General features: G+C 41.8%; 1 protein-coding gene across 1 annotated transcript in view; it reads right to left on the bottom strand.

Annotated features, from left to right (window-relative positions):
* Nucleotides 1-27,642, bottom strand: part of LOC138075916 (aldehyde oxidase 4-like) — a 68,322-nt gene that overhangs the window by 14,106 nt on the left and 26,574 nt on the right. The window contains exons 12-28 of the mRNA XM_068968012.1: nt 27,150-27,243; nt 25,913-26,022; nt 23,440-23,624; nt 20,911-21,073; nt 20,220-20,312; nt 19,052-19,221; nt 18,614-18,728; nt 18,057-18,179; nt 15,217-15,313; nt 10,347-10,471; nt 7,806-7,939; nt 5,508-5,595; nt 5,105-5,191; nt 4,739-4,930; nt 3,505-3,732; nt 1,780-1,875; nt 1,280-1,408 (exon numbers count right to left, since the gene is read on the bottom strand). Coding sequence (XP_068824113.1) covers nt 1,280-1,408; nt 1,780-1,875; nt 3,505-3,732; nt 4,739-4,930; nt 5,105-5,191; nt 5,508-5,595; nt 7,806-7,939; nt 10,347-10,471; nt 15,217-15,313; nt 18,057-18,179; nt 18,614-18,728; nt 19,052-19,221; nt 20,220-20,312; nt 20,911-21,073; nt 23,440-23,624; nt 25,913-26,022; nt 27,150-27,243 — 2,229 coding nt within the window. The remainder of the gene's footprint in view (nt 1-1,279; nt 1,409-1,779; nt 1,876-3,504; nt 3,733-4,738; nt 4,931-5,104; nt 5,192-5,507; nt 5,596-7,805; nt 7,940-10,346; nt 10,472-15,216; nt 15,314-18,056; nt 18,180-18,613; nt 18,729-19,051; nt 19,222-20,219; nt 20,313-20,910; nt 21,074-23,439; nt 23,625-25,912; nt 26,023-27,149; nt 27,244-27,642) is intronic.

Here is a 27,642-nt window from a genome sequence, read left to right as displayed (position 1 = left end):
TCCTTGACGTACTCCTTTTCCTATTTGGAACCAGTCTGTTGTTCCATGTCCAGTTCTAACTGTTGCTTCGTGACCTGCATATAAGTTTCCAAGAGGCAGGTTCACTCCCATATAAATGACTTGAGATTTAAAAAAGAATTCTGGGGTTCTGAAATTAACAACTTCACTTTCCTCAGCCAACGGACAGCCTATTTACACCAGGGCTAGAGCCACTGTCTCCTTGGCAGCCAATGAAGCCCCAGCTTCTGCTCCACATGGTTCTTTTGAAAATCTGGCATGATGGTTGGCTGACAAATAGTCTAGAGCCTTGGGAAGCTGTGAACCTCGAAAGCTCTTCGTAATCAACCCACCATGGAAGCCCACTGCAAAACTGTAGGAGGCCTGATGGCAACTGGGTGACAAACTGCCCCTCCTTTCCTCCCAAGTAGCTCTCTCTGGATCTGCTGAACACAGCTCTGTGCAAATCAGACAGTGGAAGGCAGTGTGTGGGAAGGCTTCGTTTTGAGAACTACATTTTTAGACTTCAGATGAAGGATTTTATTTTGTCTCAAAGGTGGCCCAGGAATATCCATGTAGTTCTATTAATAAACAAAGTTTTCATGTTGTAAGCTGTACTTTACTCACTGATTTTTGAAAGCAATCTTATTCTTGTATGTATTTTTTGGTGACTCTATAACTGTTATGAAATAATTTCTGTTGCCCTGCCTTCCAACTCTGGCTAACCTCTAATCTCTAGATTGAAAAGGGGATGGTGGCAGGGGGGAAAGGGTAGGAAGAGAAATGGAGAGAAGCCATGCCTGCCCCTTTCCGCCTGCAGGCCCAAGCTGGGAAGTAGCAAAGACAGTGGAATTTAAAGTACATTTTGGAATTTTGGATTGGACATTTAAATTACTGAAATGAGATAAAAGAGACCAATGGGGACTTTCCTGGTGGTCCAGTGGTTAGGACTCTGCGCTTCCACAGCAAGGGCATATGGTTTCAATCCCTAGTTGAAATAAGATCTTGCATGCCATGTGGCAAGGTTCCCCAAAATGGATTTTAAGTGATCTTAGAGTTATTAGAACAATTAGAGGTAGATTTTATTCAAGGGAGAGAAGAGAAGCCCACAGAGGGAGCTGGAACCACTTGGAGTCTTGGTTCTGCCAGTGATTAACTGAGAGATCTAGAACCACTTGCTTGATCCTTCTTGGCCTCAGTTTCATGTTCCATAAAAGAAGGGATGGGACAAGATCCCTTCCAGCACGGTGCCCTGGGTGACTGAGAAATGAAAAAAAGTCACCTGCACGGCCTTCCCGTTGATGTCTGCCCCCATTGAGCCAGCTGTGAAGGTTGCATTGGGAACTGTGGTGGTGTTCGTCTCAGACAGGTGAATATACGACTCAGGGATGTTCAGTTCACGACTTGCCACCTGCCAGGAGCAAAAGAAAAATACTGCTTATTTCATTGACTTTAATTCTCCCTCCCCACAAGTTAAAAACCTTTTAATTCTTTTTTTGAACTGAGTATAAAACCTGGCTACCCTGTACTGATGAACATTTAAGGGGACATTGGTGATTTCATATGTTGATTATATAATTCAGAAGATTTTAAATGGCACTGTGAAGCAGACGCGGTTTTCTCTGTGGCCTAGCGAAGAATCTGTTTTCGTTTATGCCTCTTTCGCAGTAGCTACGCAGCAGTACAGTCACTCTAGGACATCTAGTTTAGGACAGCACAGGCAGACAAGGTTGAGGTCCAGCGATGCTCTTCCACAGTGGAGAGAAGGGATACATATCTCACCTGGATCATTTTGGTGTGAAGGCCTTGTCCCAGTTCACAGCCACCGTGACTCACCAAGACAGATCCATCGAGATAGATGTGGACAAGAGCAGCAGCCTGGGGACAATAATTATAATACCAGTTTGGACACTGATGTAGCCAAGTGTTGCCATGAGTTTAGCTGAGGTTACCCGATGAATGGCTTTGCTTCAATGAGCCAACCTCTCATTGTTTATACTGGAGAGGAAAGCCTTTACAGATAGCTGCAGACAAGCCCTGTCAATAAGCCCCAGGCTTGCAAACACTAGTGCAGAGGCATGAAGTGTGGCTTAGCCACATTCCCACATGTGTCCTGCCCGCTGGAGGCACTGTGTGGTTGGCTTGCGTGTTGCCTCTCCAAAGCCCCAGCCTGCACAAAACTCTATTGTTTGTTCCTTCCTAAACATGAAGATTAATTTTAAAAACAAATGGGAACTTGGATAAGTCAATTTCCAGGCACAACCCGCCCTGGATACTAGAAGAGCTGGAAGAAAGTCAGGATGTTGTAATAATTTCCAAATGCTACTGACCTTAAGAATCATGGTGGGCCCCATTATGGAAATTCCAATTCAGCAGAAGGTTGAATTTGGAGTTCAAATACCCATTTTTTAAAAAACTCTCAGGTGATTGGGATAATTGGCCATGTTTGGCATACAAAACGCCTTGTGCAGTGGCAGCAGAGCCATCATCATTTTGTAAGTGAGGATTTAATTTAGAAAAGCAACATAATTTACCACATTAAGTTAGTGTTACTATTCTGAACATTACTGGAATTTATCAGTACTGTTTTTATTAATTTTACAAATTTGTATTTTATTAAAGCATAAGAACTATAAGAAGCTTATTCTTTGTTCTGTGGTTACACACAGTTAAAAATATTAAAAAAAAAAAAAAAAGCAACCATTGAAAGTCCACAAGAATACGTTTGTTTTCCTTTAAAGGAGATCTGTTATTCTGGCTTGAGAGATACTACCTGGGGGAAAGACTGAACATCTGCTCCAAACTCTCCTGACCTTCCCTCCCTCCTTCTTACTCGCCTTTCTACCTTGTTAGTAGACTCTGAGGAAGAGCGTATATTAAAGGTAGTTTTAATCAAAGACAGCTTGGCCAAAACTCATTCACACCAGTAAGGGCACCTGTCTTTGTATGGGTTTGGTTATGAGAATATTTCAGAGATTGATGGGAATAAAAGCCAAAAGAAAAAAATCAGAAATAAGAACTCTATGAAAAACTGTTTAAGATGGAATTAAAAAGGAGGCATCGTAGTCACTGAGCCTCAATATAGGAATTCCAAGTTCCGTACGGATAGGAGAGCTCTATTCTCGTGTGTTTTTGAAATCTCTTACTTTCAAATGACTGTGGTCATTGAGAAATTAGAAAAGAGAGGAAGGGATCCTTATTTCCCCCAGTTCTCTCATGGATTTGAAATTTGATGCCATACTCTAATATTCACTTTCGGGGCCCAGTCCAAGGCCTAACCCCCTGAGCTGGACTTTATCTGTTGATTGTTTCTAAGGTCCCTGTGACTGCATTGCCCCAGGTATGCTCCGATACCTATGGTTTCCAACATTTGCCTAAATCCACTGTGTTTCCTACTATAGGAAAGTGCCCCATTTCTTTTTCTCCCTGGAGGGGACCATCCCTCCTCACACATGATTGTGAGAGACAATCATGTCTGTCTGCCAGGGACGCCCGTCTTGATCTCACCTGATTGTAGAAGGTTGTGGGCATCCCAACTGTAAATTTCATGGGGACCACGGCAAGCCCCCTCTTCTTCCAGCGGTTCTTTTTGTTAAATTCCTCAGCAGCCAGTTTCCTAGCAGAGAAGGAAGACTTCTCCAGACATTCTTCCCAGCATCTTCTCAAGGGCTTGGGATTAAATGTCTGCTTATGGGCTGTTCTGCTAGTTCTCTTATACATGTTTATTTCTTTAACCTGAAAGACAGGGAAATAAAGTGAATTTCAAGGCTATATGTTTATTGTTGACGTGAGGCAAGCATTTCTGCAATATACCTGATATGAAGAAAGTCTTTCTGAAAAACAAAACAAGTATTGAAATGGCTATGGATATGTAAGTACAAACATACATGTATAAACTTAATGATAATAACAATAGAAACCACTATTGAACACTTCATATGCTCCAGGTTGTAGGTTAAGTGCATTTCCTCAGTTAACTTTACCACTCTGAGCAATAGCAGGTACTGTTATTATGAACTCTGTCCCAAGGTTTGTTAGTGCTGAGACAAAATTCTCCTGATCCCACAGCCTTTTACTCATACACAGGTTTTCCTTATTCTTCATCATTCTCAGATTAATTCCTCAAAATCTTGAACTGTGCTAGAATGCTTGTATACATGGCCATAATATTCCACTTTCTCTATTCATGCCCTTGGATGCTTCATACCAACTCTGGGATTGGCCATGAGACTTGTTTGGCCAATGGGACAATATAGGCAGACTTGAAACGTGTTCGTGCACTAGGGCTTGCCACATTCTTGCTACTCATTCTCTGAGCCACCTTGAGAACTGATCTGGGGTAGCCCTCCCTAAGGGTGAGAAACTGCGTGAAGCAGAGACAGCCTTCCCAGCTGAGACATCCCCTAGACTAATCAGCCCAAGGACCATGTAGCATGCCAGCTTAGGCTGTGTTTAGACTATAAAACTCTAGTTGAGCTGGTCTAGACCAGAAGCGCGTATTATGCATTTTGTGCATATCCACAAAATCAGAAGTGCTGTTTGTTGTTTTGGTTAATAAGTTTTATGATTGACTTGGTACACAGGAATGAAACCACGTCTCCTGCACTGGCAGATGGGTTCTTTAGCACCAGACACCTCAAGACTAGAAGCTGACATCATCTATTAATATACATAGATATTCAACATATATTTGAACCAACGATGTCAGAATTTTGTTAGGGTGTTCTGACTGATGACTTACCTGTTCAGGGGTTAAGTTACACTGAGAAGCCACAGCAGTTATATAAGCTTCACCGACCACTATGGCCTGGGGGAAGCCAAATCCTCGGAAAGCAGTGTTGGACGGCAAATTTGTTTTGCAAGGTCTACCTCGACACCGGAAATTAGGAATATAATATGCATTTTCACTTCTCAGCACCATGAACTCCATCACCTGAGTTAAGGGAGAACAACACAAAACTTCATATCTATCAAGTATTCAAAACCACTTATCCAAATGTCATCTCTAACTCAGATGCTTCACAGAATTTGTCTAATTTGTATGATGATTATTCATAAGAAGAACATTGCAATGGTAACTTATGGGAAAGGTGTATTTCTTATTTACCAACTCAGACTCATCAGGAGTGCATCCACCATTGATATAATATTCAATATCAGCAGCTTTGATCACCCCATTGTTCATGAATCCAATCTGAAAAGTGATAGAACAAGTAAACCGTTTTCTCAACAGTCCTTTACAACCAGACCATGCTGTACACAAACACGTCTGATCACAGCTGTCGATCTATACCCAGCTTTGCTCATGGTTTGATGTGAAAGTCACCAGAGGAACACCGAGGATGGTGCCCAAGTAGATCATGAACGCAACAGGAAGTTCTGATCAGTTTTAGGCAGCATCCCAATGTCCCTTTCAAGTGGCACAGAACTTAGTAACTTGTCTGTACTATAGGTTGGTTATCACTGGACAGTGTTTTAAGCACTTCCCTGAAATTGTTGCTGTCACTCACTTTGTATTTTCCGAGCAGTGGGTGGCGGCCAGCAGTTATCAACATGTCATCACCACGTTCCAGAATGAACCGTATTGGGCGGCCAGTCCTGTAGGAGATGACTCTGTTAACCTGCTGGATGCTTCATGATGGGGGAGATGCATTGAAATAAAGAAAGAAGGCTTAAGAGAATCCAGTTTCGTGGTTTCTCAGTGTGGGGTTGGGGGTAGTTGCAGGCCTTAACATTTTGAAAATTTGTGGGGGTATTAAAATGTGGGAAAAGAACCCCTATTACTGTAATCATTTTGGTTTAGTCACATCTGAGAATTCAGATACTGAAATAACATATTATTTGGTTAAGTTTCCTTCCTTTTTATTTCTTTTTATGTTACATCAAGGAATTGTATGATTATTTTGCAATTATACGTGTAAGCAGGTTATACTATTATGAATTTCATCTGGGGACATTAAAAGGGGGATAATATATTTGTTATAAGTGGGATATGGAGGCTGAAAGGGTTAAGAACCGATCGTTTGTCAACCTCTCCTGGCTGCATTCAGACCCTTCCTTTTTAAAGTGCCTAGTGAACACTCCTCCCACTTCTGTGGGAGTGCTCCCAAGGCCTACACACCTGTACTTACTGGATAGTCTTCTCTATTGTTGGGAAGTGCCAAAGAGCTGGAACATTCATAGTCTTTCTTTTTGGAGCAATAACCATGGGTAAGTTAGGTTTGTCCTGAATGCAGGTCAGGAAGCAGCAGTTAGAACTGGACATGGAACAACAGTTTGGTTCAAAATAGGAAAAGGAGTATGTTAAGGCTGTATATTGTCACCCTGCTTATTTAGCTTATATGTAGAGTACATCATGAGAAATGCTGGACTGGAAGAAACACAAGCTGGAATCAAGATTGCTGGGAGAAATATCCATAACCTCAGATATGCAGATGACACCACCCTTATGGCAGAAAGTGAAGAGGAACTAAAAAGCCTCTTGATGAAAGTGAAAGAGGAGAGTGAAAAAGTTGGCTTAAAGCTCAGAAAACGTTCAGAAAACGAAGATCATGGCATCCGGTCCCATCACTTCATGGGAAATAGATGGGGAAACAGTGGAAACAGTATCAGACTTTATTTTTGGGGGCTCCAAAATCACTGCAGATGGTGACTGTAGCCATGAAATTAAAAGACGCTTACTCCTTGGAAGAAAAGTTATGACCAACCTAGATAGTATATTGAAAAGCAGAGACATTACTTTGCCGACTAAAGTACGTCTAGTCAAGGCTATGGTTTTTCCAGTAGTCATGTATGGATGTGAGAGTTGGACTGTGAGGAAGGCTGAGCACCGAAGAATTGATGCTTTTGAACTGTGGTGTTGGAGAAGACTCTTGAGAGTCCCTTGGACTGCAAGGAGATCCAACCAACCCATTCTGAAGGAGATCAGCCCTGGGATTTCTTTGGAAGGAATGATGCTAAAGCTGAAACTCCAGTACTTTGGCCACCTCATGCTAAGAGTTGACTCATTGGAAAAGACTCTGATGCTGGGAGAGATTAGAGGCAGGAGAAGGGGACGACAGAGGATGAGATGGCTGGACGGCATCACTGACTCGATGGACGTGAGTCTGAATGAACTCGGGGAGTTGGTAATGGACAGGGAGGCCTGGCGTGCTGTGATTCATGGGGTCGCAAAGAGTCGGACACGACTGAGTGACTGAACTGAACTGAACTGAATATATCTTAGTGAAATTTAGTAGTTACAAGGTTAATTCACAGAAGTTTGGTTATTCCTGGAGTCTGGTTATTTCATCCAGAACATGCAGAGGCTAAAAGAACATTCCCAGGCAGCAACAGACCTGATTTATTTCATGAAAAAACATGCCTCTCATTAGGTTGGGATTTTGACCCTCCCTTCACTCAGCCAACCTCAGCTTGATTTATTTTAATGATTTGAAACAAACATTAAAACGAATGAAAGTCAATGCAACTCATAAAAGTAACCCCAAGTTACATCTGTGCAGTGAGTCAAAATTTATAGTGATTACATTTATTTCACACAACCACCTTGGGAAACAGGTAGCTATTACTTTTGCCACTTTACTGGTGAGGAAACCAAGGTGACTTGCCCAAGATGATCCTGTGAATGAGTGGGCAGAGCAGGGCTTACACCCAGGCCCTCTGGCTCTGGGTCCAGTTTTTCTGCACCTGCACCCACGTGTTAACCATACCCTTCAGAAATGAAGGGCCATGATCAGTGGGATGAAAGCTGGGGTGTGGGGCTGGGGGAACAGAGGTAGCATCTGCCCTGCGGCCACTGTAACTCTTACTTGTTGGCAGCCACAGCACTGACAGCTCCTAGCAGAGCAGGCTTGCTCACTTTCCCCCCGAATGCTCCTCCAGCTCTTTTTGTGTGACAGGCGACTCTGTTCCTTGGGATGTTTAGTGCTGCAGCCACGTATTCCTGAAAGAGGCACATTCCCAGAGTCACAAAAGTGCAACTTACTGGTTTATTTCCTCACTCATGTACTTCCTCTCTACCTAGTAACAGAAATTCAGTAATTGAGCAAAAACAACATTCACATAATTATGCAACCATCTTTGTAATCTAATTTTAGAATATTTTAAGCATCTCCAAAGAACACTTATATTTATTAAGCAGTCACTCCTAACGAAAATATTTGTTGTTATTTAGTTGCTAAGTCATGTCCGACTCTTTTGTGACCTCATGGATTATAGACAGCCAGGCTCCTCTGTCCCTGGAAAATTTTCCAGGCAAACATACTAGAGTGGGTTGCCATTTCCTTCTCCAGGGGATCTTCCTGACTCAGGGATCAAACCCGCATCTCCTGCATTGGCAGGTGGGTTCTTTATCACTGAGCCACCTGGGAAGTCCACATTGGACGGATACCTAGTTGTGAAATTGCTGGGTTATATGACCACTCTATCTTTAACATCTTGAGAAACTGCCAAGCTGTTTCCAAAGTGGCTCTGCCATTTTTCATGTTCTCTTGTTGGGAATAAATGTTCTAATTTCTCCACATTCTCACTTGTTACTGTTTGTCCTTTGTTTGTCTAGTGAACTGCTATTATTGTGTTTTTCATTTGCATTTTTCTAGTGGGCTTCCCTGGTGGCTCAGACAGTAAAGAATTTGCCTGCAATGCAGAAGACCTAGGTTTGATCCCTGGGTTGGGAAGATCCCCTGGAGAAGGGCATGGCAACCCACTCTAGTATTCTAGCCTGGTGAATCCCCATGGACAGAGGAGCCTGGTGGGCTACAGTCCATGGGGGTCACAGAGTCAGACACGACTGAGCGACTGTGCACACACACAGTGATTTAATGATGCTGAGCTTTCCAGGTGGCACCAGTGGTAAAAAACCAGCCTGGCAATGCAGGAAATGTTAAGAGATGCGGGTTCAAGCCCTGGGTCAAGAAGATCCCCTGGAGAAGGGTATGGCAACCCATTCCAGTATTCTTGCCTGGAGAATCCCATGGACAGAGGCGCCTTGTGAGCTACAGTCCATAGGTTCGCAAAGAGTTGGACATGACTGAAGTGACTTACACACACATGAGGCTTGTGGGATCTTAGTTTCCCAACCAGGAATTGAACCCAAGGAGCCTGGTGGGTTGCACAGAGTAGGACATGACTGAAGCAACTTAATATTTGGGCATGCATGAGCATCTTTTCATGTGCTTATTAGTCATTCAGACTTTCTTTGGAGAAATATCTATTCAAACTCTTTACTGGGCCTGTCTTTGATGCTGCCCAGGTTATGGGCTTTGGGCTGTGAGTAGCCAGTGCCCCCATTATCCCTGGGAAATGCCTGCTGTCATGACTGATTGCTCCTCAGAAGGTGTTGATGGGAAACAACTACAGATCTTGGGACATACATATTATTCCTCTGGACCCCAGAGCCACATACGGTCTTCCAAAAGAGATCTCAGGGGTGATCTTTATCAAATTCCTCAATTTACAGAAGATATTGATGTCCAGCTGCTTGTTAGAGATCATGTAGCAGATTAGCATCAAGGCCTATATTTCCATCTCTGTCCACTCCAAAATTTGGAACAGTGGGGGCCACAGCTACATCCTAGCTCAGCATCAGCATCTTCTCAGGGCTCTGAATTAAGTATCTGCTGATAGGCTGTTTTGCTAGTTCTGTTATACATGTTTATTTCTTCGAATGGCAACTGGGAGCTTCTTCCACCTACTGAGGCTGGCCATCCTTCAAGACCTCAAGCTACCAACTCACTGTGCTCCACCAGGAAGCCCCCAGCTCCTTCCTTCAGCGAGGTTGTCATTACTCCCTCTCCCAGAAGAACTGGCCAAGTATCCCCTGTGCCTGCCACTACTTTAGGACCTACAGCTCCACGTTTCAGAAGAGGGGAATGTCAGAGGATTTTCTTTACTTGCCTCAGTGAGGTTAAATCTCAACCACCAGGACAGGATTGGAATCCACATGCTGCTGCGCTAGGCTGAAAATGTCTTGAAGATGCAATCACTTTACCCGTATGCCACCGATTTATAAAAACATTCACACCGAGATGCAACTCAGAAGAACCACAAAGGGAAATGTAAATGCAGTATTTACACTTATCCTCCCTGAGATTAGGTTTTACACTATAAGTTGTTAGAAGGGAAAGATGGACTCTGCTCTCTGTTTTGGGAAGGCAGCACGATTTTCAGATCTCTGAAAGGTCTGCCCTTTAAGGGAAACATCTGCCCCATTTCCTTTATTCTGGGCTTCTGCTGAGAGCAAGTGTGCAGTGAGTGCAGGCATCAGAAGGCCCTTAGAGGGGAAAGCCTGGTTTTAAGGGCCTCTGTCACACAGCCATCTGGAGTCTCTTTTTCCAAAAATACTCTGTTACCTGCACATGGGTCTGAAACTGTGTTCCAACGTGCAGCACCATTTCTTTATCTTCCTCTTGGGGGATAGCCAGGATAGTTTGTGTTTCCATGTAAAAATGTTCCTGTCCTTCCACGTGGACCTTACCTATAAAGCATAAACACAGGACAAGGTTTACTTGAAAGTTCCAACTTGGGGACTCTTGGTGGTGTTTACGTTGTAAAGAGAAAGTTGCTTCAGTTTATAGAGTTCGACTTTGCATCATTTGGTTAAACCACATTTTCTCATTAATCTTCATTGTGCCTCACCAGCTGCCTGACTCCAGCTGGTTCATTCCCCTCTCTTGGCCTGTCCAGTGGGTGGTGAGGTCTGTGATGTGTTGCACTTGAGTACACAGGCCAATATGACCACATATCTTAGCTCTGTTATATCCTTGCTCGGTGAGTTTGGCCAAATTAGTAAATCCTCATTTCCTCATCTGGAAAATTGGAGGTAATAATAGTACGTACCCTAATTAGGTGATGTCAGGATTATTGGGTCACAAAGAGGGTAAGTAGGTTGATCCCTACCTTAAAACCAGCCTGCTCTTGTTGATTTAGCTGAGATTTTTGGCTTGTTCAGTACATCCTTATTATTATTTTTAAACCTTTTATTTCATATTGGAGTATAGCCAATTAACAATGTTGTGATGGTTTCAGGTGAACAGCAAAGGGATCATACATATACAAGTATCCATTATCCCCCAAACTCTCCTCCCATCCAGGCTGCCACATAACATTGAGGACACTTTCCTGTGCTATACCGTAGGTCCTTGTTGATTATCCATTTTAAATACAGCAGTGTGTACATGTCCATCTAAAACTCCCTAACTATCCCTTCTCCCCATCCTTCCCTCCTGGCAACCATGTTTGTTTTCTAAGTTTGTGAATCTGTATCTGTTTTGTAAATAAGTTCCTCATCCTTATTATTTTGTAGGTTGTACTAGAGACACATTTATCCCTTATTTAAGTATTTGAGAGGTAGTATTTTTAATTTAAAACTAACCAAAAGAACCCCGTGCAGTTAAAAATAAGTGAATTGCTTTGCCAGAAAACAAAGGATTTCTTGAATTACTTCTTGGGATGACAGAATGTGAGTCATGTAAAAAGGCACCCTTTCCCCTACAAAAAAAGTTTGCTTTCAGCATGTATATACTGATTTTAATCTAAATTCAAATTTATTTAATAATTAAATAGTTTTTACCTATGATAGATATTATTCTGAGGCCTAGAACTTTATAGATAATAAATTTATGCAATCTCTGTATCAATCCTATGAGGCAGGTATTATTAGGAACTTGAGACATAGAAAGGTTAAGTAAACAGCAGAGCTGGGATCCAAACCTGGGCAGCCTGACCCCAGGATCCATGCTCTTAACTAATACAAGACATTATATTCTCAATAACTCCTAGTTGTGGTGTTGTTCAGTTGCTCAGTCATGTCCAACTCTTTGCGACCCCATGGACTGGAGCAGCCCAGGCTTCCCTTCCTTCAGTGTCTCCTGGAGTTTGCTCAGATTCATGTCCTTTGAGTCGGTGAAGTCATCCAACCATCTCATCTTCTGTCACCCCCTTCTCCTCTTGTCCTCAATCTTTCCCAGCATCAGGGTCTTTTCCAATGAGTCGGCTCTTTGCACCAGGTGGCCAAAGTATGGGAGCTTCACCTTCAGCATCAGTCTTTCCAGTGAATATTCAGAGTTGACTTCCTTTAGGACTGACTGGTTTGATCTCCTTGCAGTCCAAGGGACTCTCAAGAGTCTGTTCCAATTCTTCGTCATTTCTGCCCATATTTTAAATTCCCTTTGTCTCTCAAACTTCCCACTTGAACTCCCACTATGGCCAGAATCCTGAATGACAAATAGCTAGCTAGGATCTTGTCATTCTGTTATCCTCAGTGAGAACAGAAATTTAAAGAAAATATACTACTATGGTTAACAGCAAGGGTCTAGGAACTCAGCCAATTCTGGGCTCCAGTCCTGGTTCTACTGCTAACTGGTTATGAGATCTCAACCAGTTACTTAACTTTTCAAAGCCTCAGTTTCATCATCTGTAAAATGCATCTACTGATATGTTCTTTCTTAGCAGTGTTCTACTTACATATTAAATAGTAAGCAGTGATACTTAGGAATTTACAATAGACTTAATAATAATACTAATCATTTCCTAGGCTTGTCAGGATTAAATAACATAAAACACATAAAATGTTTGGCATGGTGCCTGGCACGAGTACCTGACAAATGTTCAGTTCAGTTCAGTTCAGTCGCTCAGTCGTGTCCGATTCTTTGCGACCCCACGAATCACAGCACGCCAGGCCTCCCTGTCCATCACCAACTCCCTGAGTTCACTCAGACTCACATCCATCCAGTCAGTGATGCCATCCAGCCATCTCATCCTCTGTCGTCCCCTTCTCCTCCTGCCCCCAATCCCTCCCAGCATCAGAGTCTTTTCCAATGAGTCAACTCTTCGCATGAGGTGGCCAAAGTACTGGAGCTTCAGCTTTAGCATCATTCCTTCCAAAGAAAGCCCAGGGTTGATCTCCTTCAGAATGGACTGGTTGGATCTCCTTGCAGTCCAAGGGACTCTCAAGAGTCTTCTCCAACACCACAGTTCAAAAGCATCAATTCTTCGGCGCTCAGCCTTCTTCACAGTCCAACTCTCACATCCATACATGACTACTGGAAAAACCATAGCCTTGACTAGACGGACCTTAGTCGGCAAAGTAATGTCTCTGCTTTTGAAAATACTATCTAGGTGGGTCATAACTTTTCTTCCAAGGAGTAAGCGTCTTTTAATTTCATGGTTGCAGTCACCATCTGCAGTGATTTTGGAGCCCAAAAAATGTTAGCTGATATTATTATCATAACTAAATAACCTTTAGCCCAAATTTATAGTCTTTGTAAAATCTCATTTAGTTTCTTCTATAAAATCTATTATGGAGTAATGAATGTTTGACACAAGATGCTGTCAAATCTCTGAACATCTTTCTTAGCTTTCCTGCTTGTATTTAACTATTCTTCTGAGGTAGTAACTTGTTTTTATAATTGGGAATCAGTCTACATTTTCTGCTTAAACAGAATGATGCTGGGAAACAAGTATTCTGAAGGCATTTCAGTAAAAAATATAGCACTTGCCATTCCACTTATTTAGAAGTAGATAACAGACTGTAAAAATTACTATTTTCTCTTACTTAAGACTTGTAGCAATTCTCTAAACTGCAGCTTTCAACTCTGGCTACAAATTAGACTCACCCACATGGAGATCTTTTATAAAATAGATGCTCTGATATTATACTCCAAGGTTCTGATTTCACAAGTCTGAGGTGGGATCTGGATATTTATATTTTAAAAAACTGTACTAAGTCTTACCCAGTGCAGCAATTCAAAATAAGCAAATAAGAAAACAACATAGAATCAAGATTAGGAAAGATAAATAAAACTGTTAAGATACAACTTTATACACAGAAAATCCAAGAGACTCTGTAAGACTATTAAAATAGTGAGGGAATCTAGTGAAACTCCTGGCTATAAGATCAATATACAAAAACCAACTGTCTTTATATATTAGACATAAATAAGTAGAAAATTAAATAAAAATATAATTTACAATAGCATTATAAAGTGTCAAGTACTAGAAAGAAATATTAAGAAGGGTGTACAAGAACTAAACCAAAAAGACTGATGATGATAAACAAACAATGGAACTTTTACAATTGTTATTAGGAATAAAATAGGAAAAACATTCTTTAATGTTTGGCATTAACTAAAAGTAAAACATATTAAAGCACTATTATTTGGTATTTCTACTGCTGAGTATATTCTATTGAAAATGAGTGCTTATGCTCACCACAAGGCATGTATAATAACAGTGTTTACAGGAACTATTCATAAAAGCCCCAAGTTGAAAAAACTCAAATGCATATCAATAGTAGAATAGATAAATAAATTATGGGTATAATTACAGATATAATGGATATATAAATATTTATACCATGAAATACTCCTAAATAATGAAAAAGAATTATGGATCTATGCAATAACATGGATGAGCCCTCCATACACAACATTGAATAAAAGTAGGCACAAAAGAAGTTATACTGTAAGGTTCCATTTATATGAAGTTCAAAAGAGATAAAACTAATCTACAGTGGTAAAGGTTAGAATAAAATCTTTGGGGACTTTCTTGGTGGTCTAGTGGTTAAGAATCTACCTGCCAATTCAGGTAGCACTGGTTTGATCCCTGGTTTGGGAAGATTCCATGTGCTGAGGGGCAACTAAGCCCATATGCCACAACTACTGAGGGCTGAGAGCCTTAGAACCCATACTCTTCAATAAGAGAAGCCTGCACACTCCAACTAGAGAAAGCCCTTGCCCAGCAACAAAGACTCAGCACAGCCAAATAAGTAAAATTAAAACAAAAATCTTTGGGAGGTTTACTAACTGAGAAGGGCCACAAGGAAGCTTTCAGGGTGCTGGAAATATTCTCTATCTTGGTGTGGGTAGTATTTACATAGGCCTGTTGTTGTTCTTATTTGGTCGCTAAATTGTGTCCCATACTTTGCGACCCCATGGACTGCAGCACGCCAGGCTTCCCTGCCCTTCACTATCTCCCGGAATTTGCTCAGACTCATGTCCACTGAGTTGGCGATGTTATCTAACCATCCCATCCATAGACTTATACATATGTAAAATTTCATCAAGCTTAGTAAATTTATTATTTGTGCATTTAAAATTGTGATTCAAAAATCACACTAGGGTTGAGAAGCTCTGCCTGAGAGCTCTAGTATTTCTCAAGCCAGATGACTGAATTAAGTCTTCAACCGCAGAGGCTTTACCTTTTTGGCTCAAGGTCACTTACCTTCAATGATTTGGTCAACGTTTTTAAAGGCTTGCTCTACATCTCCTTGCTCAATTTTTTTCTCAGCAGAAAGAAATGAATTGTGCTCTAGGGCTTGCTGCAGGGGAAATAACAAAACAAAACAAACAAGAAAAAGGTGTTTTTTTTTTCAAAAGTATTCTAATAAGCCGTTCACCTACCATCAAAACCCCAAGCTCCTGCTCAATCAGATCTTCACACACCAAGACAATCCAAGCAGTAAGGAGAGACAACTGATGTTGGGTTGAAATGGATTACAGGCATTGGTATTGCCTTAGTTTTGTTCAGGGCTCTGAGGAAGAGCTGAGGGGGAGACAAGGATAGATATATACAATATGGTCTTACCCTAGACAGCTGAATGAGGGCCCAACGCAGTTTGGTGTTAAGGTGCCAACTTTGAGGTGAGGGGGGGCAAATAACAGAGTAAAGAGAGGACAAGAGGAGGAGGTTGGTGGGGCCAGGAATGCTCAAGGGTGACCCTGCGTAGGTGATGAAAGTTAGGTGCTGAACTGAATGGGATTAGGACAGCTAGAGAAGAGAGGGAGAATCATTTACAGTCAAAAGCGCCTCATAAAGCAATAGTCTGAAGTTGAAACCAAGCTGAGGGGCCAAAATGAGAACAAGCCAACTGGAAGGGTGGAGATTTTCTATCAAGAAATAGTAGGTTGGGCTGAAAAGTGCCTTGAGGTTGGATTAAGAAAGATCCTGAGGACTTAACCTGGTGGTCCAGTGGTTGGGAGACTGCCTGCCAATGCAGGGGACAAGGATTCAATCCCTGATCTGGGCAGATTCCACAAGCCGCAGGGCAGCTGAGCCCATGCACCACAGCTACTGAGCCCACATGCCGCAGTGACTGGGCCCATGCACCACAGCTACTGAGCCCACATGCCACAGTGACTGAGCCCAGGCACTGCAGCTACTGAGCCCACATGCTCTAGAGCCTGTGCTCTGCAGCGAGAGCAGCCCCTGTTCCCCACAACCAGAGAAAGCTTGTGCACAGTGGTGAAGACCCAAAGAGCCCCCCGCCATCCTGGCAAAAAGATCCTGAGTGCTATACTAGGAACCTCATCTAAGGGGATGCTGCTGTGTGGAAGAAGGGATCTGATGAACTTTGAGGCTTAGAATGTTAATATGATGGACATATAGGTTGAAACAGAGTACAAAACTCCTTTTAAAGCAGTTATGATAATTAATCTGACAACAGGTGATGAGGATCTGGCCAAACCGTGAGATGGGAGACAAAGTGAGAATAGAAAGAAAGGGACAGAATTAAGAGGCATTCAGAGGATAATTGGGAAATACTTGACCTCGGTAACCATTGGGAAGAATAGAAGGGAATCACAAAAAATGATGAAGACTGCATCCCATTGGCTGGGATTCACATTGCTTATGGACTCATCTATCCTTCCATCACACATATTTATTGAGCACCTACTATGGATTTAGTGCTTCACTAGGTACTGGGGTTATAAAGCACTGAGATGTTATTGTCCTCATTATCAAAAACAGCTAAAACAAAATGACAGCTAACATTTATTGAATGGATCCCATGTCCCAAGTGCTGTTCCAGGCATTTGAATTCTTCCATTTAAACCTCACAGTGACCTTTTGGTGTAGGTACTTTCATGGTTCCCATTTTACAGTCGAGGAAACTGAGGTATGAGGAGTTGAAACATCTTGTCAAAGCTTTCATTGCTATTAAGGTCCCACTAGACCCATCACTTCATGGCAAATAGATGGGGAAACAGTGGAAACAGTGTCAGACTTTATTTTTGGGGCTCCAAAATTACTGCAGATGGTGACTGTAGCCATGAAATTAAAAGATGCTTACTCCTTGGAAGAAAAGTTATGACCCACCTAGATAGTATATTCAAAAGCAGAGACATTACTTTGCCGACTAAGGTCCGTCTAGTCAAGGCTATGGTTTTTCCAGTAGTCATGTATGGATGTGAGAGTTGGACTGTGAAGAAGGCTGAGCGCCGAAGAATTGATGCTTTTGAACTGTGGTGTTGGAGAAGACTCTTGAGAGTCCCTTGGACTGCAAGGAGATCCAACCAGTCCATTCTGAAGGAGATCAGCCCTGGGCTTTCTTTGGAAGGAATGATGCTAAAGCTGAAACTTCAGTACTTTGACCACCTCATGCGAAGAGTTGACTCATTGGAAAAGACTCTGATGCTGGGAGGGATTGGGGGCAGGAGGAGAAGGGGATGACAGAGGATGAGATGGCTGGATGGCATCACTGACTGGATGGATGTGAGTCTGAGTGAACTCTGGGAGTTGCTGATGGACAGGGAGGCCTGGCATGCTGAGATCCATGGGGTCGCAAAGAGTTGGACAGGACTGAGCGATTGAACTGAACTGAACTGAACTGAGACAACAGAGTCAGACTGTGAGTCAGAGTGCCATCTCCAGGGCTTGCATTTTAGCAGGAAGTGGGCAGGGAGACAGAGGACCCAAGCTGTAATTTAGTAAATGTTACAACGGTTGTGAGTTTCACACGCTCTGGATTTCCCCACTGACTAGTTTTGCATGTGAGGTTCTAAGAACATCCCCCTGGTATCCCTTATCTATATTCTGTGGCCATGCCTTAGCAAGAGATCAAGGGAGGAGAAATGGACCCAAGAAGGGAGGGAGCTGCAAGCAGGAAAATTCTCAGTATTATGTTTCGAGGTGCAGATTAGCTGGAGCCTTCTCTCTAAAACTATGGACAACCCCAAACCCAGTATAGGTGAGCCCTATATTGTTTTGTGACCCTATGGGTTGAATTCTGTCAAAATTATACCACCCTAGTCATTCTAGAATACATGGAATGGCCTGCGTACCTCTATTGTTATAATCCTGGGCTCTAGGTCTTCATAAACAATCCTCACTTTTTTAGCAGCCTCTTTTGCATGAGCATAGGTATCAGCAGCCACAGTGCAGACGATCTGACCCACGCAAATTACCTGCTGAAAAGCCACATGTTGTATTATTTTCAACCTATGAGAATAAATCTAAAGCAGTAACTTGAGTGGGGTTCAGGGGATACATATGCTGGAGGCAGAGTTTGAGGACCTGGCCTATGACTGTCTTCAGCCACACTCCTTCCCACTCCCATATCACAGCCAGTAATCCAGTTGTCCTGAAATAATGTTGGTTGCTTTAATGTCCTATGTTCTGTACTGCCTCTACCACTTGATGGTTTTTTTAGAAGCCTTCCCTGAGAAAGCTTATGGCTTTTAACAAAATCTCCAAAGGGTTCACCATTCAAGAGAGAATTTGAGGGGGAGTCACTGGTTCGCTGCAGGTCTTTGTGATGTGAACATGGACCCATGACCCATCATCATTCTGGCATTTCCAGCAAAGCATTTGAATGAGAAGCGGCGCACGAATCACACACCTCATTTTGTGCGTAGAAAATCTCTCCCTGGTAGTTATTTTCTCCGGGAACATCCTCTGCTGTTATCACATCAACAACACCAGGAAGGGCCAGGGCTGCTGAAGTATCAATTAATCTAGGAAGGAAAATTTGAAAGCACACACTGAAGTTACAGAGGTAAGCTCAGGGTAATATAAGTGATTCCTCAAACACCAGGAAAAATTGGTGGCCTCATAACAAGTCATGGGCAGTATTCCATGTGGAAAATGCCAGCAGTTAGTAGGTGTTCTTACTTTTGGCCATAGATTTTTTTTTTCTTAACTATATTTAAAAAATGACTGATTCCCATCCAGAAGAGGAAATTATTCTTAATTGACCCAAATATATAATAAATTCTCAATTCTAATATGAAATTGTGAATGCATTCCAGTAACATATAGGGATGTTTTATTTTCTTACATGATCTTTGCATGAGCTCTGGTGCTGGTGACTACAGCCAGGAAGAGTTCTTGGGAGATGGGGGGCATGTCATCAACAAACACAGCTTCCCCTGTGGTGTGTTTAATGGCTGACTGGTGCATGACTGGGTGGCCAACTGGATCTTGTAGGGGTTGGTAGGGATCCACGCACTGTTCATGAGCAAAGCAAGTTATTTTATTGCCAGACGTCCTCAAGCACTGAAACTTGGGTCTGATATATCTTGGCTTACCCCAAAGTAAAAAAAAAAAAAACTATAGGCAATTGGGTATCCACATCTGTGAGTCAACATTAATAAAGATCCATACGGTAAAGGATAAATTCTGATTACAACCACTCCCTCACCCCAAAAAAGGAAGACTTTTTTTTATTTGCTCTCAAAAACTCTACAACCTTGTTGAAGTATCAGAATACATAGTAACACATTAACATAATGTGATCAACTTTGTATAGCAATAAAGAACAGTTGACATCAACTAATTTGGTGCAAGAAACATACACAAGTTTCTGGGAGATTTAGGGTGATTATAAGAAAGCAGGGGCTTCCCTCATAACTCAGTTGGTAAAGAATTTGCCTGCAGTTCAGGAGATCCCAGTTCCATCCCTGGGATGGGAAGATCCTCTGGAAAAGGGATAGGCTACCCACTCCAGTATTCTTGGGCTTCCCATGTGGCTCAGCTGATAAAGAATCCACCCAGGAGACCTGGGTTCGATCCCTGGGTTGGGAAGATCCTCTGGAGAAGGGAAAGGCTACCCACTCCAGTACTCTGGCCTAGAGAATTCCATGGACTGTATAGTCCATGGGGTCACAAAGACTTGGACAGGACTGAGCGAAGCAGTAAGTGTTAAGTCAGATTTTAAAGAAAGGACAGACATTGGCCAAGAAAGGGAGGAAATTTTAAGCAGCAAAACTGAAAACAGTAGGGAAAGGAGATACAGAATCTAACTCTTTGTGTAGCCTTTAGTAAAAGCATAGAAGCTAAACCAAGAAAGCCACGCATGGGTGACAATGGGTAACATCAACTGGCTTTAGCAGACTTTGTCTGTACAAGTAATAAAAGTAAGTTATTGAAAAGAAAGAAGATATATGCATAATGGCATACACTTACATCGCAGACATATTAAAAAGCAAAAAACCCCAGCCACCAACCTGGAACATCTGAATTCCTTGGGGTGTTTCTATAGGGAAATCTTCTAGAGCACTCACGAACTTTTCTGGGATATCAGGAAACTTGTGGGAGTCCTGAAAAGGAGATTATGTCACATTTAACTTACATTCTGAGTGACTAGCTTGGAAAAACACATGTCAGAAATAGGTTATCATATTTATTCTTTCAGATATCAGATACCAGTTCTGCTGGGAGAGAGCCCTGAGCTTTGAATTCCCTGGGCTAGCACAGTTGTTTGAAGAAGAAGTACATAATAAAATACTAATAATGGTATTATAGATGATTTTCTCTTCCTTTTTGTCTTATTCATAAATTTTTAAAATATTAAAATAGGTCTTATTTTAAGGAAAAGATCATAGTTTACTCACTGAAGGTTCTTCACTACTATAAATCAACTTGACACTGCATATTAACATCTGTCATACACATTATAAAGCAAATGGAATAACAAGGCCATCCCTCCCCTTCTCAGCTCAGGAGTGAAGGAGAGCGAGGGAAGGAGAGAAACTAAAAGGGCCAGGAGGAAGCTGTTGGAGGCGGGGACGCGCCACCTGAAGGTCCCACCCTCGACGCCCTCTGTGTATTATTAAAACCAGGCTGTGGAGGCCCTTCATGTGCAGGCTCATGTCCAGAAGGCCAAGGGGCCCAGAGACCCAGAGAAGTAGTCCTTACCATTTTATTCAGCCCTCGCCTCACTTTGAGGTAGAATTTGAAGAGTAAGCTGATGATGAGGGTTCGCCTATACTCTACCATGCCACCTTCAGCGTCTGGAGGGATGTAAATCTCATCCAGGACCAATCGGCAAGCATCACTCAGCATCTGGTCATTCCACTGCCTAGCAGGAAAGAGTGTGAACATTTCACAGAAGAGGCAGAGACAAGCACTAATCCAGCAGAGTACGAAAAGATGGAGAGCAGTGTGTATCCGTCTTCGAAGTCTACACAAAATACTCTCAAATCCCTCACTAGCTTTCTTTAGAATCCGAGGTAGTGGCTCCCAGATTTTCTTACAAAGTCCTCCTTTCAAAAATATTATTGAAAATTTTTTAATTTTTAATTGAGGTGTAATTGACATGACATTATGTTAGTTTCAGGGGTACAATGTAATGATTTGATACTTGTATGTATTGTGAAATTATCACCACAATAAGTCTAGTTAATATTCATCACCATACGTTGTTACTAATTTTTTCTTGGGACAAGAACATTTAAGATCTAGTTTTGTTTTTAGCAATTTTCAAGTATACAATATAGTATTATTATGTACAGTTACCATGCTGTACATCACATCCCAATGACATTTATTTTATAACTAGAAATGTGTACTTTTTTAACCCCCTGCATCCATTTTGCACTCCATCCTCCACCCCACCACATCTATGCAGCCACCAAACTGTTCTCTGTATCTACAAGCTCAGTTTTTGCTTTGTTTTAGATTCCACATGTAAGATTGTACAGTATTTGTTTTTCTCTGCATCATACTTAGCATAATGCCCTCAAAATCCATCTATGTTGCCACAGATGGCAAGTTTCCTTCTTTTATTATAATGGAATAATGTTCATATATACATTGATCCTTTATACATTGATCATCATTGACCACTTAGGTTGCTGCCATTATCTCGGCTATTGTAAATAATGCTGCAAGCCACATGGAATTGCCTATGCCTTTTGAGTAGATATTTCCATCTTCTCTGTAGGATCATATGGTAGTCCTATTTTTAGCTTTCTGAGGAACCTGCATACTGTTTTCTACAGTGGCTGCACCAATTTGTATTCCCACCAACAGTGCATAAGGGTTTCCTATTCTCCACTCATGTTATTTCTTGTCTTTCATATAATACTCATTCTAACATGTGAGATGATAGCTCACAGTGGTTTTGACTTGCATTGTGATTAGTGATGTTAAGTATCTTTTCATACGCTTGTTGGCCACCTGTATGTCTTCTTTGGAAAAATGTCCATTTAAATCCTCTGCTTATTTTTCAATCAGATTGTTTTTATTATTTTTAATGTCATGGCCTGGAATGTTGATTTACCTCAAATAGTTTGGATGAAAAAAGCACTCAAATCAAGCTTCCCATGATCTGGGACTTTGTTTTGTTCATGGCCGTGTCCCCAACAACTGCACCACACTGGCACAGGTGCATGCATTCTCGGTTGCTCAACTGTGTTTGACTCTTTGTGATGCCATGGACTGTAGCCCACAAGCTCCTCTGTCCATGGAATTTTCCAGGCAAGAATACTGGAGTGGGTTGCCATTTCCTCTTCTAGGGGATCTTCCTGACTAAAGACTAGTAAATGACTGAATTATTGATGATACTAGCAACATTTTTCATGACTGAAATTTACTATATAAGTGTTTTGAGAACACTTATTTTAGTTATTTCAGTATCAGAAAAAACTTGCATTAAGTTCTGCTGCTGCTGCTAAGTTGCGTCAGTCGTGTCCGACTCTGTGCAACCCCATAGACGGCAGCCCACCAGGCTCCCCTGTCCCTGGGATTCTCCAGGCAAGAACACTGGAGTGGGTTGCCATTTCCTTCTCCAATGCATGAAAGTGAAAGTGAAGTTGCTCAGCTGTGTCCGACTCTTAGTGGCCCCATGGACTATAGCCTACCAGGCTCCTCCGTCCATGGGATTTCCCAGGCAGGAGTACTGGAGTGGGGTGCCATTGTGCATTAAGTTCTAATTGTTGACAAAAAACATGATGGGTGGATGAAAATTACTGTAAAATAACTGGTTAGAAGAACTTCAAAAACTTGCTGTCCAAATGCTAGAAATAATGCAAATGACAGGAGGAAGGCCAATTCACCTTTTGGACTATTTCATCTTCTTTAATCTCTTTAAGGACATTTTCAGTTGTCTTAGGACACAGTATTAGAAACATTTACTTATTTTTCAGGTTAATTCGAAGTGGAATTTTGGAGATACTATCTACTTAGATTATCTTAATTTGTGAATTGTTATTATAGAAACTACAACAAAAGAATCGTTGTATCTTGAAGATGATTGGTTTTTGGGTGATTTTTATTTTCTTTGTACTTTTCTGCAGTGGTTAAATTTTCAACACATTATATGCATGTGTATATATATATATGTGTGTGTGTATTATAATCAGAAAAATTTTCCAAGTGCTATTTTCATTAAAATTTTAAAATGGCAAGGCCTGGGTTTCATGTTTCAAATGTGTTATGACATACCTCCCAATGAGCTGCTGGCAGGTTTTGCTTGCAGAGACAACAGTGGGGCCAACACTTCCGTAGAACATCTGAAGTTCCTTGATGGTGTCTGTGCCTTCCTCAAACTTCACACTCATCCCAGCATTGACAATGGCAAAGGCGTTCTCCTGACGCTGGGCTATCCGGAGTCCTGACACAAAGTGCCACTAGAAACAGAAAAACAATGTGTAGTGCTTATCTTCACTGTCTGATGTATAGCAACAATGACATTGGTATTGATAATGAAAAAGATCTAAGTTCTCACACAGGCGTGGTTTTGGGGTATAGAACTGACTGTGGAGTATATACTGCCTGTGTGCTTTGTATCTATTGTTATGTATTACATTATATATTACATTATGTATTATGTTATGTGTTAATATTTAATCCTCATAACAACTCTGCTCGTGTCCAGTTTCCTGATGAGGAAACGGAGAGGCTGAGTCGCCTGCACAAGGTCACACAGGAAGTGGCAGTGCCGGCTCTGGGGTCTATGTTCATCTACCCTCCACTGTGAATCCATGGGTGGCCTTGGGCAGGGGACTTAAACTGTTCCAGTTTTCATTTTCTTTAAAACGGTAAGGTTTAATTTGATCAGATGGCACCTTGGTGCCTGCTGAGAGGGTTGAGCGGAAGATGAGGAGGTGGGGTGCCTCTCACAGTGAACTTCCTCACTTCCACCTGTAGCAGTTTTAGTTTGGTGTTCTATGTAAATCTCATTTGAATAAAGTATTCTACTGTAGAAAAAACCTTGGAAACCACAGGACAAATGGTCTCCAAAGTGCTTGCCAAGTTTAAATCTGTCATTCTAGGTTGAGTTTCATTACTAGCTTGAAACATTGGAGCCACAAAGTGTGAAAGCCTCTTGGCGTGGCCAGCATCTTGGTAGGGGGCAGGGGAGAGAGTAGACCCTACCATCATTGAGCCTGACAAGGAGCAAACATTTTTGATCTAGAAAGCAAGGTGATAAAGAAGTGTTCGGGAGACACTGGTTGATCCTGCTGTACCGCACTGGCTGGTGGGGACTTGCCTCTCCTTCCTCATCACCTTCCCTTGCCTGAACTATTGCATTAGCCTCCTAACTGGCCATTCGGCTTTTAGGCTATCCTCCAACCAACTTATCCTCTATCTTTCTAGTGATCAGTATTTCTAAAAAGTTACTTTCATTAAGATTGGATCTTCTTTAAAGCCTTCCGAGGTGGCTGTTTGCTAGGACCCATACAGACTCCTTAATAGAGCAATAGATATGCTTGGTGATGGAGCCCCAACCTCCCTTCCAGACTCATCTCACAGGTTGCTCCACACAACCTGCCCAGCCATCTGGCCTTCAGTCCGCCATGCCCCCCAGCCCCCATCCCCGTGAGACTATTAACTCTTTGACTATTTCTTTTATAAAATTTAAAAAAAAAATTGAACGATTATGTGGCAGCCTGGATGGGAGGGGAATTTGGGGGAGGATGGATATACGTTTACGTACGGCTAAGTCCCCTTACTGTTCACCTGAAACTATCATAACATTGTTAATTGGTTATACGCTAGTACAAAACTAAAAAAATATTTTAAATTGAATGAAAATCCTGGAAAGGCCACCCCTTTCTCTACACTGATCTATGCTGATCTCAACTGCCTTCCTTCATGGTTAACACTACCAGGGCAGGGCTCTCCCCATCACCAGAACTACCTCAATTCTTTGTCCACTCATTTCCTGTCTGAGATTAGTTTTTTCCTATTTCAAGCCCTTCCTCATAGATGTAGAGACCTTTAAAGACTGAACGCTGTGTCTTGTAGTCTTTGGAGTTTAGCACTGTGCCAGGAACATAAAGTAGTAGGTAGTCAATAAATCGAAAATTGTACTTAAAATATCTGGTTAATAAATATCTGGTTGACTTGGTAGTACATTTATGGTAATGAACTTTCAGTTTGCCAGAAACTTGCTGTATTCAACAGACTATATAGTTTTACTCAATCTTGGCTAAGTTGCATCTTTGTCTGAAACTCCCAATTCAACTCTTCACACAAAGGGCTCTCCTTTTTACAGGGCGAATGTTCCCTGCAGGCAGAGAGGTAAGGCTCATGGAAATGTTTTCATTTCTTTTAAAATCAAAAGGAAAAATGAATATAATGATAATGAATATATAACACTGAAGGCAGCCTGGATCATATTTATCTTTATACTGACACAGTTATATATATTTTTTACTTAATCTTTTATGGAGGAAAGGACTGACAGAAGGCAAAGAACACAGGGCCTCTGAGTTCATACTCTAGCTCTGATAAGAAAGCAAATCCGATGGTCACCTGGGAAATCACCCCTCCTGTGAGCAGCCCCAAAGGCACCCTGCAACAGCTGGTTGGAAAGGAGAGGACACCTCTCCCTTGGAAGCCCATATGTGGCCCGCTGCTCAGGGCGAAGCTGGGCTTCCCTGGGGTGGGCAGTGGGTCAGGGAGCCCTTACCTGAGTAGAGTGCGGAATATACACAGATAACACAGTCTCTTCTGACTTGAGGTTGGCTTCAGGTGACTTCTCAAGGAAACGGCCATCTAAAGGAATCTGCCGTTTTCCTTCTGTTAGAGAAAATGATTGGGATGAAGTTATCAAATTGGAGAGTATGTCCAAAGGGACAGATGTGACGCACTGGTGGACAGAGAGAGTGCATCTGGAAGCCAGGGATGTGGGTTCTTCGTCCAGCTCCCAGGCTAGGTTGGCTGAGGCAGGTCCTGGAACCTCGGGCTTCTGGTTTCTCATGCATAATGGCAGGGTTGGACTCAGTACACTAACATGTCCTTTCTTGTTCTTATTGCCCATTATACACCCCTCGCAACATTTGGGCTTTGAAGGACTTTAAAGCTATTTGGAAACTACCTAGTACAAAGTGAAAGTGAAGTCGCTCAGTCGGGGTCACAAAGAGTAGGACCTAGTACAAAGGAGGTTCACAAATGGGTAAAGGGTACACTGGTTACGGTGTATTTCATAGACGGGAAAACGAGGCCCTGAGTCAAGAAAGGATAGACGGCCTGTCCAAAGAGAGAGAGATGGGATGAATGGCAGGGGTGGGATGCCTGATATATACTTTTTCCCCCTTAAACAGTTTACCATACTCTCTCTTTTGCTCCACCACAGTTTTAAAAATCTGATTTTAACAAAAGAGAAGGTATTTTATATCAATAGACCTGTGAATAACACACGTTTGTCTTTATTTTTATTTCTTTAAGTTTAAATCATTTTCCCTTGGCAAAGTTTAAGCTATTTGTGACTAAAGAGAGACGTAATGAGTAATATGCCCCACAAATTTAATTTTGTTTAAAATGAAAAGTACTATAAGTAAAAATTTCACCTTTATGAAACTGTGAAATAAAATATGCCATAAAACTTTAAAATCACATATATTCTCCTCATTAAATTTTTCTTTATCTGCCTTGATAGTACAATTTGGACTATGCATAAATACAGCCAACTAGTTCAGAAAAACTGTCGGGTGCAGTAACTTATGTGACCTACAAGACACAGAACATATGGAAAACGAGGTGATTGATCTCATTTCATCCTTATGTTTGAGGTAATGTAGATACAACCAGATATATTTGGTGAGTCTAAGTGAGATATATCTGGGTTCCTTGCTCATAGCTTGCAAAGAAGCTACGTAACTGATGTGATAATTATAAAATCAAATGCCTAAAGCTTGGTCTCTTACCTTTAGATATCAGATTGATGGTAGCATTTCCTGCTGCTAAAATGGGATTCAGGTCAGAATAGTTAGGCCTGCTCACCACATGCCCGCCTAAAGTCTAGATTAAAAAGAAAAGATGGCATTTTTAAAGCTATACTCGGTCATTTGAAAAATAAGGAATTATGTATACAGGGATCTTGTGTAAGCTTTAAAAATTCTCTTCTTTGTTTCAGAGAAAGATCTGGCAGACTTGAAGGGGTGCAGCTAAATATAGTCAGACAACACAGTGTGCAAGAGTCCCACCCCTCTGATGCCAATTCAAACTTATAGCTTGAGGAAATATTGCTTTTCCATGTGCCATGAGGAAAAAAACTTCTTTCAGAACTGACCCTAGCACGAGTCCAATAACATGGCGAAGTGAGGAGACTGGAGCCTGAGGACACTCTAAATTCAGATGTGTGCTGCGCTGCTGTCAATACAATCTCATTGTCCCAAAACCGTCTCTAAAGCTGCTCGG

The sequence above is a fragment of the Capricornis sumatraensis genome, chromosome 3, assembly GCF_032405125.1.
Source record: "Capricornis sumatraensis isolate serow.1 chromosome 3, serow.2, whole genome shotgun sequence".
In the NCBI taxonomy this organism is placed as follows: Eukaryota; Metazoa; Chordata; class Mammalia; order Artiodactyla; family Bovidae; genus Capricornis; species Capricornis sumatraensis.
This window is presented reverse-complemented; position numbering and strand designations above follow the sequence as displayed.